This window comes from Leucopleurus acutus (assembly GCF_964270905.1).
Source record: "Leucopleurus acutus genome assembly, chromosome: 19".
In the NCBI taxonomy this organism is placed as follows: domain Eukaryota; kingdom Metazoa; phylum Chordata; class Mammalia; order Artiodactyla; family Delphinidae; genus Leucopleurus; species Leucopleurus acutus.
The window spans coordinates 6,453,859-6,469,570 of NC_139161.1; the positions used below are offsets into that span (position 1 = coordinate 6,453,859).

Genomic DNA, 15,712 nt, shown 5'->3' on the forward strand with positions numbered 1-15,712 from the left:
GCTTCCTCAGGTTACCGAGCTGCTCAGGCCTCAGGGCGAGATGCTGTCCCTCAGGAAATGCCGGGTGCTTGCAGGCGAGCTCTTATTGTCCAGATAAGTTCGGAAGTGGGAGGTGTCTGGTTGGTGAGGGGTGGGAAGGGCAGAGGAAAGGAGATTGGGATCTGGAGGAAGGAGCTGCTGTGATCAAATCTTAGGGGTGACAGCGTGGACGGGGGAGGACTCTCTGGCTGATGGGAGGTGGCTGGCATGAGATGGGGGAACACTGGGGGTGACCCCAGCGTGCCCCTGACCCAAGCCCACCTAGTGAACAGCCAGACTCGGTTGTGTTTTCCAGGCTGTTTGTCCCTGTGGGGCCCCAGCAGAGTGACAGGCGTCGTGGGGGGATCCCTGAGCGTGGAGTGTCGGTACACGGAACAATACAAAGACAATAGCAAATACTGGTGCAAAGCCCCATGTTTGTTACCGTGGAAGACTGTGGAGACCAAAGAGCCAGAGAGGGAAGTGGTGCGGGGCCACGTGTCCATCAGGGACCACCCTGCAAACCTCACCTTCACAGTGACCTTGGAGAGCCTCAGAGAGGACCAAGCAGGAAAGTACGAGTGTGGGATCACGGTCCCATTTTCACTTGATCCCACCGTCCAGGTTGTGGTGTCTGTGTTCCCAGGTGAGTCGTGCACACCCCTTCCCCCTGTACCAGCAACAGGGTTACCTGAAGAGTGTCAGGTCGGATTAGCCAAGGCAGAAATCTGATCAGAGACAAAACTGTGTGTGTGTGTGTGTGTGTGTGTGTGTGTGTGTGTGTGAGAGAGAGAGAGAGAGAGAGAGAGAGAGAGAGAGAGAGAGAGTGAGAGAGACACGGAGAGAGTCAGGGCGCTGGCCCCTCTCCTCAGTCTTGAGCGATGGGAAGGTGCCTGTCAGGGAAAGGGGAGGCTGAGAGAGTGAGTGTGCAAAGGAGAGAGGAGGGCGTGCTGGGGGCAGCCCCACAGAAGGTGGGGAGCTGAGTGGAGAGAGGGTGGTGGCCGGGTGCCCAGTGCAGTGGGGGTGCTAACAAGATCTGCAGTCCAAACAGCCGTCTCTGGCAGGCAGCGTGTGGCTGTGACTTGGGGTGGGGGGAGAACGAGCCTGGGAGTGGGAGTGACTGTGGGCCCTCCAGAGGACCCTGACCTCATCAGCAGGATGGAATCGGGGCCGTTGGGGACCTGTGTCCTGTTAGGAAATGCTCACTCAGCCCCGGGAGGGTCCTGGCGAGACTTTGGCTGCAGGGTCCTCCATCCTGCCCTCTTCCTGAGTGAGCATTTCATGTGAAATCAAACAAAGAAGGTATTGGCGAGTGGTGGGAGAGTCAGAGAGCATTCCCTGGGTCTAATTTGTGTTTCTGCACCAGCATCAGTGCCAACCCACCCTACTGCTGTGGCCAAGACCTCGACAATCACAATCAGTATTTCAACAATGTCATTCACCGCCCTGGCCATGGCGAGTCCCACCTACAGTGCCAGCAACGAGGAGGAAGCCATGCAGGGGTGGGGGTAAGGCACCTGAGTCCCCATGTCTTGGAGGTGGGCTTCCTCTTGTCCATCTGGGGCCGGGAGCCCCATCCCTTTGGCTGGGGACCTCTGGCTCTCTTTGCATCCAGCCTGCATCTCCTAGCTTGGGTTGTAGGGGTCAGGGTGAACCTGCCTTGGGCTCTGAGAGAGGGCTCAGGCCGGGCAGAAGCTGGGGGGTGGCTGGAGGGAAAGTAAATTTTTTTTTTTTTTTTTTGCGGTACGCGCGCCTCTCACTGTTGTGGCCTCTCCCGTTGCGGAGCACAGGCTCCGGACGCGCAGGCTCAGCGGCCATGGCTCATGGGCCCAGCCGCTCTGCGGCATGTGGGATCTTCCCGGACTGGGGCACGAACCTGTGTCCCCTGCATCGGCAGGCGGACTCTCAACCACTGCGCCACCAGGGAAGCCCGGAAAGTAAATTTAATGAGAGCTGATGATATCCTACCAGGCACGTACTGAATGCCTCACATGAATGTTCTCATTTGTTACTCACAACCTTTACCATTATTACCCTCATTGTACAGACCAGTAAACCAAGGCTCTGAGAGGTTAAGTGATTGGCTGGGTCCTGCAGCCACGGAGGCAGGCTAGGCTCCCAAGCCAAGTTTGTGAGATTCCAAAGTCTTAGATTCTTTCTTCTAAATTCGTGATTCTCGATCCTTTTTTTTTGGGGGGGGGGAGGCCAAAAACCCCAGGAGAATCTGACAACATTTATAGATTCTCTCCCCAGAAAATACACACTGTCAGAAACCATTTCTGGGGTTCACAGACTCTCTATTCTGACACCACCTGGTGCCCTGCAAGGTGATTCCGGCACTGACCACCTGGAATTAGCACAGACCCCAGCATCCCATGAAACTCCTTAGGCTCAGTGCCATAAGACGGCCTGACCTCAGAAATGCCGGAGCACTTTGGGGATTCCCCAGGTCATCACATTTCTGATCAATTGGATACAAATTTGGGGGTTCCCATGGGAAGTGCTGTACTTACAGTTTTATCATAAAGGATAAATGTCAGGACCAGCCAATGGAGAGACACCCAGGGCGAGGTCTGGGAGGATCTGGAATGCAGAGTTTCCGTGCCCTTTCCCAGTGGAGTCAGGGGGCATCACCCTCCCAGGACATTGATGTGTTCCTCCAAGCCTTAGTGTTCATCGTTTTTATTTGGGTTTCATGACACAGGCCTGACTGATTGAATCATTTTCCACATGACTGACCTCAATCCCCAGCCCCCCTTCACTTCCCTGAAGGTCAGGCTGGCTCCGAGCCCCACATCTCTGATTACGTGGTGACCAGCTTCCATCCTGGGTCATGCCATCTCTCAGCAAGAACTCAGGCAGATCTAAGGGGCTCATGAATAACAAACGTACTCCTGTTACTAGGAAAATCCCAAGGATTTAGAGTCTTCCTTCCAGGAGCCAAGGCCCCTCCACTGGCTTCCTGACAACCCCAGTGACAATCCTAATAACAGGCGAGGTGAAATTCAGCCCCCAAATATGCCACTTCCAGAAGCTGGCTCTGCAGATGCACGCCTGGGGGACAGAGCTGGGTTTTGTATGGCTGAAGCCTATGCAATTTACAGGGGGCGGGGAAGTTCATCTTTAAGAAAAAGACTAGAACATTACGGATGCGAACTAGGCATTAAAGAAGGGGCCCGAGCAAGTGAGGGACCAGAAACCCCAAGTTATGTCAGCATCCCAGGAACTCAGCTGCTGCTTGGCCAAGTGTGAAATGGTATAGTTACAAGGTGAGTTTTTGCAGCCATGTTTGTAATTGCAATAGACTGGGAGAAATGCCCATAGAGAGGGAAGAGTTAAATAATTTATGGTCCGTCCATGCAATGGAATACTATGCAGGTGTAAAAAAAACAAAACAAAACAAACAGCCTGAAGGACTTCTTCATGTACTGACATGGAAAGCTCTCCAAGATGCATTGTTAAGTAAAAAAAACTAGTGTTTATACCCTGCCTCTTTTGTGTGAAAAAAGGACATATATAAAAATAATGTACATTCGTATTTTCTTGTATCTGAATAAAGGGCCTCTGGAAGGTTCTTAGGTATACCGTGTGTGTGGGGGGGGGGATTTAGGTAGATGGGGGATGTGTAGAAAGGAGACCTTATACCATCTACATTTTTTCAATGGGACCTTATCTATCTATTGAACAAGAGAGGGAAGGCGTGATGCCCACCTCACCCTCTCTCCCCTCAGGCTGCAAGTGCTGCTGGCCTTGTTGGCACTTCTGCTGCTTCTGTTGGGGGGAATCTCACTACTGGCCTGGAGAATGCTTCAGAGACGGATCAAATGTGAGTGAGTTCCTTACACCTGCCGCCCGGGGTAGGCAGGCCCCGCCCACAGCCTCTGGTCTCTGAGGCTCTGTGTCCTGGTTCCCAGAATGGTCCTCAGATGCATCCCCTGAGACCACATATCCCGGGTGACCCTAGAGGGCAGACCCCAGAGGCAGTGTCCTGGCAGATCCAGGCTGTGGGAGACGGCTTCCCGAAAAGAGGCGTTTCCCACAGCGGGCCCTGGGGTGGGTGCTTGTGAAGCAGGGTCCCTCTTCTGTCTAAACCCTTCTGTGACCTCCCACACTCTCCAAAGTCCGGGTCCCCACAGGACACTGAAGGCCCTCTGCAACCTGCCTATCCTTACACTCTGGAAGGCAGCTGTTTCCCAACTTCTTCTGCGTTTGCTCTGGGCGCCTGGGGTGCCCCCCTGCCTCTCTGTGGCTCACTCCTGCTGGGCCCTAAGCACTGCTCTCAGATTTCCTTTCCTCTGGGACTTTTCTTGGCCCCCCAAGAGCAGCTTCGGGGCCCTTTCCGGGTGGACCTCGGTTCTTCCACCACGATAGCCCTTTTCACACCAGATTGTCACACCTGCTTCCATGCCTGCCTGCCCACCAGCCCGTGCGACTCCTTAAGATCAGGGACCCTGACTCGAGAAAGTACAGTATTTGTTGAATGAATGTATTATTTAATATCGTCACGTTGGGCACCCCAGGAAGCTCCAGGCATCTTGTGGTCCAGTCACTCTTCTCTGAGCTCAGATCAAAAGAGAGAACGTAGGGGGCACCCAGCATCCTGTCCAGTGCTCAGTAAGTAGGTGCTCAATAAACAGCTGAGCAATTTTAAATAAACAGAAGAACAGAGGAACCAGTGAAGCTGTGCTCTTGTTGCTGGCTGGAGGCCCAACTGCCACCTGGAGGACAGCCAGTTTCTGCCTGAGACGGAATGTGAGCCTTAAGTTTGCTTACTGTGTTGAGAGTTCTTGACTCCATGCGCACAGGGTTCTGGGGGGATGTTCGTGCGTAGTTACCAATGCTGAGCCTTTCAAGCTTGCTCTGCTCCATAGCTGCAGTGCTAACTGGGAGTTGGTACTTTCTGGGGGCCGGGTGGAGGGGACCCTGCATTACTCTCTCACCTCCAGCATCCCTGTGGGGTTCAGCCTCTCCCCCCAGCACAGCTCAGGCCTTTAGGAGAGAAATCAGCGGATGGAAAGAAAACCACTTCCTCTTCCCCATCTGCTGCTCGCATATCATTTTTGGGAACCCTCCCCCTAAACTTCAACCCATACTGCTTACCACATGGGGATTTTCCCAGCCTGGATTGCCTCAGATCTGTGGGTCCCAGCCATCTCCACGGTGCCCTTTCACCTAAAAAGCACCGCCCCGCCCCCCCGCTTAAAAAAGGGATGTGTGATCACTGTAGAAAACTGGAAAAGTAAGTAAAGCACAAAGAAGGAAATAAATTCACCCTAATAAATAAAAATGGAAGCTCGCACCACCTAGAGAAAACCAACCACGGGCATTTGAGTCACGTCCTTGCAGTCCCTTTTGCACATCTGACTTCTTAAAATGTTTGCATCATACTGTAATTCCACTTTTAAACCTTAACATATTGTATGATTTTCCCTGCTAACAATGTTCTTCCGAAAATCCCTGACTCAGAGTTGACTTGTGCGGGTGGATCACGCCTTGTTACGTGATCTTTGTTTAACAGGAGAAAGGTTTTCTGTTCAAGCAGCCTGACTGTCCCTCCCCTGCTTTGCGTCTCAGCTCCTGTCTCCTGGCTGCATCTGGGGTTGTCTACCCAGTGTCCTTGCCCCTCCCGCCTCAGCCTGATGCCTGCCCTACCGCCCACTCATGGTTTTTCCCCTCAGCCCACTCTTGTTCATTCATTCATTCACTCACACAGCAAAGCTGTCCTGAGCACCTATGTGCACGAGGGCCTGTACCGGGCTCTTGGGGACACTGTCATGACCAGGGTAGACTGGCTCCACCTTCAGGGTGCTTCCCGTCCAGCTGGCTGCCACCCAACTCTTTCAATGCCAACTTCCCTCCGCCGGAATGGACTCCCATCCCTTCCTCACCAGCCCCCTTCCTCCTTATCATCAAATCACCCATCTCAGCTGAAGGGACGGAGGGTAGTGGGGCACCCGCCTGCAGCATTTGGAACAAAATGTGTTCATATCTCAGAGCCCCTGGTTGCATGTTCTGCTGAGTCAATTGATGGGGCTTAGCAAACACTTCTGTCATACGTGCCCTTGTGTCTCCTGAAGGTGGGTATCTCACCTTTGACTTTGGGGCTCCCTCCCTGAGGCTGGACAGTGTCTCCCCGCAGCGTTCAGTGGACTGGGCTCTGGAGTTGCCTGGCGGTGCACCTAGACCTATAGGGCATTCTGGCTGTGTGTGCATCACCTGTCCCCATCGGCTCCTGGGGCTCCAGGTTGAAAGGGCCAGGGGTGCACAGAGTTTTGCTCGGAGGCAGGACACCTGCAGAGCCACGCTGCAGGAGCCAGAGACAAAAGGTTGTGTGACCTGAGCTGCGATCCCTCAGAGCTGACAGGGCCTCGTGTCTGGGAGGGACGGACGCCCAGGCCAGGGGTCAGAGCAGATGACCCTTGTGACTTTGTATAGTTTGATGTGGCTCTAGGTCTCCACAAGAACACTGCCTTTTTCCGTTGCGGAGCACAGGCTCCGGACGCGCAGGCTCACGGCTCACGGGCCCAGCCGCTCCGCGGCATGTGGGATCTTCCAGGACCGGGGCACGAACCCGCGTCCCCTACATTGGCAGGCGGACTCTCAACCTCTGCGCCACCAGGGAAGCCCAAGGACACTGCCTTTTATTTTATTATTTTATTTAAACAAATTTAGGGCTTTGTTAAAACACAGATAGCTGGACTTCATCCTCAACGTTGATAATTTAGTACATCAGCAGTGGGGCCTGCAGATCTGCATTTTTTTTAATTGCGGTAAAAAAATACGTACCATAAATTTTTTTTTTTTTTGGCCGAGTTGGGTGTTTGTTGCTGCGCGCGGGCTTTCTCCCGTTGCGGTGAACCGGGGCTACTCTTCTTTGCGGTGCGCCAGCTTCCCACTGCGGTGGCTTCTCTTGCTGCGGAGCACGGGCTCTAGTGCGCGGGCTCAGTAGTTGCGGCGCACGGGCTTAGTTGCTCCGCGGCATGTGGGATCTTCCCCGACCAGGGCTCGAACCCAGTCCCCTGCATTGGCAGGTGGATTCTTAACCACTGCACCACCAGGGAAGCCCCCTACCATAAAATTTGCCATCTTAACCATTTCTAAGTTTACAGTTCAGCAGTGTTATGTCTATTTACATTGTTGCAAAAGAGACTTCTAGAACTTTTTCATCATACAGACACATCCTTTTAAATGAGTGTCCTTCCTTTCTTGTCTCTCCTACCTGGGAACTTTTTTTGTTTGTTTTTGGCCATGCTACGCAGCGTGCGGGATCTTAGTTCCCTAACCGCGGATCGAACCCATGCCACCTGCATTGGAAGCGTGGAGTCCTAACCAGGGGACTGCAGGGGAAGTCCCTGGGGAACATTTTTATGCGTGACTGTTTGGAGAACTACCTTTGTTTGGCCCCTCTCCCCAAGCTGGATCCTTCCTGCTCATTTGTTTATTCATTCATGTCCTCATTGACTAATTCACCCATTCAACAAACCCTTGAGTTCCTACCATGCTACCGGCCTGAAGCAATAGGTCCCCAGGGCTGAAGTCTCTAGGGAAAGGCCTTCCTCCGGTTGGACCGTAGGGATCCCCATCGCTGCCTTGCGCTGGGATTCGACCTCCTTTCTCTTCTCTTGTCTCTTTAGCTGGTGAGAACACAGAGCCTCCCCAGAACCCCAGTCAGGTAAGAAAGGCTACTGCAGGAGGAGTGTCTGGGTAGCTGCGGGGAGCACAGAGGATGTTGGGGGCCTGAACTGTCCCATCAGCCAGTGGAGGTCTGTGTGGATCACACGTGGGTGGAGCGAGGTGCTCACCCCGAACGGGAAGAACAACGCCTGGGAGATCTGGTCATTGGGTCATCATGAACTCTAGCCAGTCTCTTCCCACCCCAGGGGAAAGTGGAGTGAGGGAGGGTCCTCCCAGCCCAGCTGTTGACCTGACCATTCAAATTCTGCCCTGAGAGGACCAGCGTGTGGGAAGGGGGAGGCCGAGTGGGAAGACTGGGACGCTCAGAGCAGAGAGGGAAAGGGGAGATGATTGCAGAGAAGGAGGGACAGAAGGCCCTCTGGGCTGGACCATGCAGGGGCTCTGTGGACACCCACCAAGCCCTCACACCTCCTGCCCACCCTAGGCTGCTGAGCTGATTGAACCCTGCTATGAGAATCTAGAGCTGCCGATGTGGCCCCTTCTGGAACAGCCCGTGCGACCCACACAGGAGGAGGTGGAATACAGCAACTTGGTGAGTGCAAGGGCCCAGCTCCTGTCACAGGGACCCCGGGCTATGATAGAGGCGTCGCCTAGTGGGGTGGCAGCAAGCAGAGAGGGGAGTGAGGGGATCCACACTGTTTCTCTAGGACAAGGACACGTAGAACATGGGGCAAGTGCAGATTTTGCCAAAGGTGGTTGTCCTTGTAGCTGGAGGTGAGGGGGTGGGGTGGGAGATGAAGGAGCTATTGAAATGGCCGGGGATAATCAATATTCAATAAAGTACAGCATTTATCAGGCACGGACCGTGTGCCATACACCCAATGTCAAAGACTGCGATTTCTCACTGCTGTGGTCCTATGATCTCTTTGGGATGAACTCTGCTTTTCAGATTTTTATCAATGACCCCCTGTGGGTCAACCCACAGCCATTGTAAAGTAGAATAATGGAAGAGGTTGCCTCCCAACCCCACCCGGCCCAGGGTCCTAAGCCACCCATTAGTGGAACAGTTTAGGCAGAGCCTGAAGGATCGGTTGTTAGAGAAGATGAGGGGGAGATTTAAGCATCAGACACGTGGCCCTGAGACTAACAACATCCTTGTTTTTCTAACTTGGTGACTAATGACCTCAAAGTAGACCCCAGGGAATCCCCCGGCTCTGAGGCCTGGGACTTTGTGCTGTGTCTTGACCAGGTCGGGTGGAGCAGGTGGGTGGACAGGATCTTGGAGACCAGCCCTTGCAAGAGAAAGAGGCCAGGACAGTGGGGGAGGGTGGAGCCACCGTCCCCCAGTGGAACCTCTCTAAGGCCCTAAGCTGGGGGTTCCTACTTCCCCTGCCTCTCCTGAGCCTCTGGTCTCTGTCTCTGCAGGGGCTCCCCAGGGAAAACCTTCACTACACCTCAGTGGTATTTGATTCCCGAAGCCAGGATTCTAAGACGGACAGAATTCCCTCCCAGAAGCCCCAGACGCAGGAGCCAGTGTACAGCGTGGTTAAGAAGACATAAGCTTGTGTCTCCAGCCTTGCCAACTGGAGGGCTGTGTGGGTCACAGGAGGCCCAGGGCTCAGCCCCCACCCACGTCTGCCTCCACCTGCTCCCCTTGATGGTGACCGACAAGGCAGCTGGGCTCCCCAGGACTGTCCCTCTTGTGCCATCAGCCAGGCTGGCTTCATTGAGGATGACCAGGAATGGGGCTCTGGATGGACCTGTGGGAAACCTTCCATCCTACTGGCTCTCAATGCATCCTTCCTGTCTTAGCTAGCTCTGTGTGTGGACGGCAGGAGGTCAGCCCCATGTGACTCCAGGAAAAGATGTGGCTCATGTAGGGTGGTACCTTCGAATAGCTTTGTAAATCGCAGCCCCATGGAAATGTCTGGGATTGCTGGGGAGTGGGGAGAACTGATGCAGAGCCAGAAGCATATAAAGGCGCTGCAGGCTGGGTCCCCCTCATCTTACAGACAAGGAGACTAAGACCCAGAGAGAAGAGAGTCTTGCCCGTGGCTCCCGAACTAGGGCACGTTTCTCTGGACTCTTAGGTTTACTGTTAATATAAGAGATATTAATAAAGTTTAAAGTATCTTAAGAGAGAAGAAAAATTTAAAAGAAAAATCCTTTCTTTTGAAGGCTGAATAATATTCCATTTATATATATATCACATTATGCTTATCCATTCATCTGTCAGTAGATACTTGGGGTGCTTCTAAGTTTTAGCTCTCGTGAAAAATGCTGTTATGAACATGGTGTACGAGTATCTCTTCGAGACCCTGCTTTCAGTTCTTTGGGGTATATACCCAGAAGTGAAATTGCTAAATCATATGATAATCTATTTTTAATTTCTGAGGAACTGCAATACTGTTATCTGCCGCAGATGTACCGTTTTACATTCTCACCAACAGTGCACAAGGGTTTCCAATTTCTCCACATCCTTTTCAACACTTGGTTTTTATTCCTGTTTTTGGTTTGTTTGTTTTTTTAATAGTAGCTCTCCTAATGGATGTGAGGTGGTATCTCATTGCAATTTTGATTTGCATTTCCCAAGTGATTAATGATGTTGAGCACTTTTCATGTGCTTATTGGCCATTTGTATGTCTTCTTTGAAGACATGTCTATTCAAGCCTTTTGCCCATTTTCAAATTGATTTTTTTGTAGTTGTCGAGTTTTTGTTGTCTGTGTATCCTGGATGTTAATCCTTGTCAGATACATGATTTGCAAATATTTTCTCTCATTCTGTGGGTTGCCTTTTTACCCTGTTGATGGTGTCTTTAGAGCACAAAACTTTTAAATTTTCATGAAGTCCAATTTGTCCATTTTTTCTTTTGTTGCCTGTGCTTTTTGGGTCATATTCAAGAAATCATTACCACAGCCATGGTTGTGAAGACTTTGTCACACATTTTCTCCTAAGAGTTTAATGGTTTTAGGTCTGACATTGAGGTCTTTGATCATTTTGAGTTAATTTTGTATATGCTGTTACGTAAGGGACCAACTTAATTCTTTTTTTTTTTTTTTTGCGGTACGCGGGCCTCTCACTGCTGCGGCCTCTCCCGTTGCGGAGCACAGACTCGGGATGCTCAGGCTTAGCGACCATGGCTCACGGGCCTAACAGCATGTGGGATCTCCCCAGACCGGGGCACGAACCCGCGTCCCCTGCATCAGCAGGTGGACTCTCAACCACTGCGCCACCAGGGAAGCCCCAACTTAATTCTTTTGCATGTAGATATCCAGTTTTTCCAACACCATTTGTTGAAAAGACTGTCCTTTCTCCATTGAATGGTCTTGACCCCCAAGTCAAAAATCATTTGACTGTATATGTGAGGGTTTATTTCTGGACTCTATTTTATTCCATTGGTCTATGTGTTTGACTTTATGCCAGGATCACTCTCTCTTTTTGAAAATCTATTTATTTATTTATTTATTTTTGGCTGCATTGGGTCTTCGTTGCTGTGCACAGGCTTTCTCTAGTTACAGCGAGTGGGGGCTACTCTTTGCTGCAGTGCGTGGACTTCCCATTACAGTGGCTTCTTTTGTTGTGGAGCACGGGCTGTAGGTGCACGGGCTTCAGTAGTTGTGGCACGTGGGCTCAGTAGTTGTGGCTCACGGGCCCTAGAGCACAGGCTCAGTAGTTGTGGCACACGGGCTTAGTTGCTCCGCGGCATGTGGGATCTTCCCAGACCAGGGCTCGAACCCGTGTTGCCTGCATTGGCAGGCGGATTCTTAACCACTGCACCACCAGGGAGGTCCCCAGGATCACTCTCTTTAGTTACTGTGGCTTTACAGTGAGTTTGAAACCAGGAAGTGTGAGTCTTTTAATGTTGTTCTTCGTTTTCAAGATTGTATTGGTTATTGGAGGTCCCATGAGATTCCATATGAATTTTAGGATGGGTTTTTCTATTTCTGCAAAAAATGTCATTGGAATTTCGATAGGAATTGCATTGACTCTATAGATCACTTTAGGTAGTATTTTTTTCCTAACAACATTAAGTCTTCCAATCCATGAACATGGGATGTGTTTTCATTTATTTACGTCTTCTTTAATTTCTTTCAGCAATGTTTTGTAGTTTTCATTGTACAAGTCTTTCACCTCCTTGCTTAAGTTAATTCCCAAGTATTTTGTTCTTTTTGATGCTATTGTCAATGGAATTGTTTTCATAATTTCCCTTTCAGATTGTTAACTGATAATGTACAGAAATGCAACTGATTTTTGTGTGTTGATTTTGTACCCTGCTACTTTACCAAATTCATTTATTCATTCTAACAGGGTTTTTTTATTGTGGAATCTTTTTGGGTTTTCTACATATAAGATCATATCATCAGCAAACAGATAATTTTACTTCTTTCTTCCCAATTTGGATGCCTTCTATTTCTTTTTCTTGCATAATTGCTCTGGCTGGGATTTCCAGCACCATGTTGAATAGAAGAAGCCAAGTGGGCATCCTTAGCTTCTTCTTAATCTTAGAGGAAAAGCCGTCATTCTTTCACAGTTGAGTATGATGTCCACTGTGGGTTTTCTATATATGGCTTTTATAATGTTGAAGTAGTTTCCTTCTATTCCTAGTTTGTTGAGTATCTTTATCATAAAAGGATGTTGAATTTTGCTAAATGCTTTTTCTGCATCAATTGAAATGATCACATGGGCTTTTCCCTTCACTGTGTTAATATAGTGTACTACGTTGATCAATTTTTATGTTGAATCATCCTTGCATTCCAGGAATAAATCTCACTTGGTCATGGTGTATAATTCTTTTAGTATTTTGCTGAATTCTGTTTGTTAGTATTTTGTTGAGGATTTTTGCATCAGTGTTCATAAGGGAAATTGGTCTTTAGTTTTCTTTTCTTATAGTGTCTGGCTTTGATATCAGAGTGATACTGGCCTCATATAGTGATTCTGGAAGAGTTCCTTTTTTTTCTATTTTTTTGGAAGAGTTTAAGAAGGACTGGTATTAGCGCTTCTTTAAATGTTTGGTGGGATTCACCTGGGAATCCATCTGGTTCTGGGCTTTTCTTTGTGGGGAGGTCTTTGATTACTGATTCAGTCTCCTTATTTTGTTATTAGTCTGTTCAGGCTTTCTATTTCTTCTTGATTCAATCTTGGTAAGTTCTAGAAATTTGCCCATTTTATCTAGGCTGTCCAGTTTGTTGGTGTACAGTTGATCGTAGTACTCTCATAAACGTTTTTGTTTCTGTGGAATTGGTAGAGATGTCCCCACTTTCCTTTCGAACTTTGGTAATTTCAGTCTTCTGTTTTTCTTAGTCCATCTAGGGAACGTTTTGTTGATTTTGTTGATCTTTCAAAGAACAAACTTTTGGTTTCGTTGATTTTCTCTCTTTTCCTCTATTCTCTATTTTGTTTAGCTCTGCTCTAATATTTATTATTTCCATCCTTCTGCTAGTTTTGGGCTTATCCTTCTTTTTCCAGTTCCTAAAGTTGTAAAGTTAGGTTTTTTATTTGAGATCTTTGCCCCCCCCCCCGTTAATGTAAGCATTTAAATTTCCCACTTAGCACTGCTTTTGTTGTGCCCCATAAGTTTTGGTAGGTTGTGTTTATGTTTTCATTTATCTTTAAGTGTTTTCTAATTCCATTTATGATTTCTTCTTTGATCCATTGGTTGTGTAAGAGTGTGCTGTTTAGTTTCCACAAGTTTGTGAATTTTCCAGTTTTACTTTTTTCCCTTTTCAAGTGTTTATTGAAAGATAAATAAACATAAATTGGTTGGTTATGTGTCAGTGTCAATTCATTTTTTGAATTCTGTCTCATAATACTGTGTAATCTCTTATAAGAAAAAAAATTTTTTTGAGCATTAAGTAATGCCCTTGCAGTATGATTTGGGCCAACCATCAGATGTGGCTCCTCTCCTGTCTCAATATGAATAAAATGCAGTTAAAAAACAATGAAGAGGGAGGGAGGGAGGCGCAAGAGGGAAGACATATGGGAACATATGTTTATGTATGACTGATTCACTTTGTTATAAAGCAGAAACTAACACACCATTGTAAAGCAATTATACCCCAATAAAGATGTTAAAAAAAAAAAACAATGAAGAGGGACTTCGCTGGTGGCGCAGTGGGTAAGACTCCGCGCTCCCAATGCAGGGGGCCTGGGTTCGATCCCTGGCCAGGGAACTAGATCCCGCATGTGTACTGCAAATAAAAGTTTAAAAAAAAAAAAAAACAATGAAGAGAATCCAGTTTCACATTTGTTATTTATTTCTAATTTCATCCTGTTGTGGTCAGAGAAGAAACTTTGTGTATCTGTCTTTTTAAACCTATTAAGAGTAAGTTTGTGGCCTCATATATGGTCTATCCTGGAAAATGTCCCATGTGCACTTGAGAAGAATAAGCATATTGTTTTTGGGTAGAGTGTTCTGTATGTATCTGTTAGATCTAGTTGATTTATAGTGTTAAGTTCTCTATTTTCTTACTGATCTTCTGTCTGGTCGTTCTATCCATTATTGAGAGTTGGGTAATGAAGTCTCCAACTACTATTGTAGAACTGTCTATGTCTTCCTTCAATTCTGTCTGCTTTTGCTTCACATATTTTGATGGTCTGTTGTTAGGTCCATAATTATGTATAATTGTTGTATCTTCTTGATCTTACTACCTGTTCACGTTTATGTTGTATGAGACAAATAAACCTGAACGTCTTTAGGTAACTGTTGGTTGGAGTTTCTGCTGTTTACAGGAAACTACATTCCAAACTGAGGCAGAGCTCTAACCCAGAATCTTTTCCTATTTTGTCAGGGATGTTTGTTAAAACTTCACCATCCACCCAGATGGAGGAGACATCTGTTTGGAGTTCCCCCAGTATGTTCTAATCAAGTCTGTATTCATTCGTTTGCTCATTCACTCATCCATCTACCTAGTCATTGGTTCAACAAAAATTATTTGAACACTCAAAGGTACTATTAAATGCAGCAGTGAAACTATAGCAGCAAATACAGTAGTGAAAAAGGTACACCATACCTGTTTTCAGAGAGCTTGCTGTCTAGTGGGAGCAATATTAAATTACAAAATGAAAACAACCAGAGGAATAGCCAGGTGGCCTCATGCATCTGTGAAGCCTGACCATGACACAACGGTAGGTGGAACCCTTCACATACAACACGGTGTTGAGTTGTGTTCCCTGATGCCGTGCAACATGGACTCCTGGCAATGAGGATTTGAAAGGTGGATGTGAAGAGTGTTGAGCGACCCCATAATGTGGACAGGGGCTTAGTCATGTACCTGTGCAGAGTAAGCGCTCAAAAACATTTGTTGACATGAACTGAATTCGGTCCAGTCACATTCCAAGCTTGACCTAAAACGGCCCTTAGAGGTATCCCATTTCCAATCAGAGAGTGACCGCTGCAGGGTGGTTTAAAACATAGAAGGACATGGTAGAAGATAGAATCTAAGACCTAAGAGGTTCTTTGCAGGACTCTGTCTCCTCAAATGGAGTGTGAATTTTAAGATATTTATTTAGTCTGAATTTTCACCAATTAGAAAGAAATCCTCTGTAAAATGCAAATATCTAGAGTATCAGTCAGGGGAATTGATGTTAGCTGCTGTAACAACCACAACCATGAAACTGGTTGGCATGGCAGTGGGGGCCAGATCAAGATGGTATTTCTGTCATAGCTGCATACTGTCCCTACCCCCCGTCCCATGAATCTCTAAGGCATGGCGTAGAGATGTTTCCCAGTGTAAACTGCCCAGCATGGTTGCTACCCCTTGGGAGTCCTTAATATCACTTCCTGACAGTGGGTCTCAGTTGAGACCATCCCAGTTCTCCAGAGGAGGTCTACCAGAGAAAGTGGAGCTGGCTCTCCATCTTCTTTTCGCAGAAGTCTTGTTGCCTTAATCTATACAGATTTGCCCAACTTCCTTTCAGGAAGCTCTGCACACCAAAGGACATTGGGAAAGGCAATCTTTGCAAGCCAGATATTTTTTTAAGTTCTTCTATAGCTTTCCTCCAGGGCTCCCGGGGGAAGTATATCGTAACTGCCTCAGGAAGAGCGGCAACCTGGTGACT

General features: G+C 48.2%; 1 protein-coding gene across 1 annotated transcript; it reads left to right on the forward strand.

Moving 5' to 3' along the window:
* Positions 1-246: 246 nt before the first annotated feature.
* LOC309975520 (CMRF35-like molecule 8) lies at positions 247-9,213 on the forward strand (the record flags this gene model as incomplete). Its single annotated transcript, XM_082860696.1, has 6 exons — positions 247-664; positions 1,385-1,526; positions 3,750-3,844; positions 7,653-7,690; positions 8,138-8,245; positions 9,079-9,213. The coding sequence occupies 6 exons, from the start codon at positions 247-249 to the stop codon at positions 9,211-9,213; spliced, it is 936 nt and encodes a 311-aa protein (XP_082716822.1).
* Between the last annotated feature and the right edge of the window lie 6,499 nt (positions 9,214-15,712).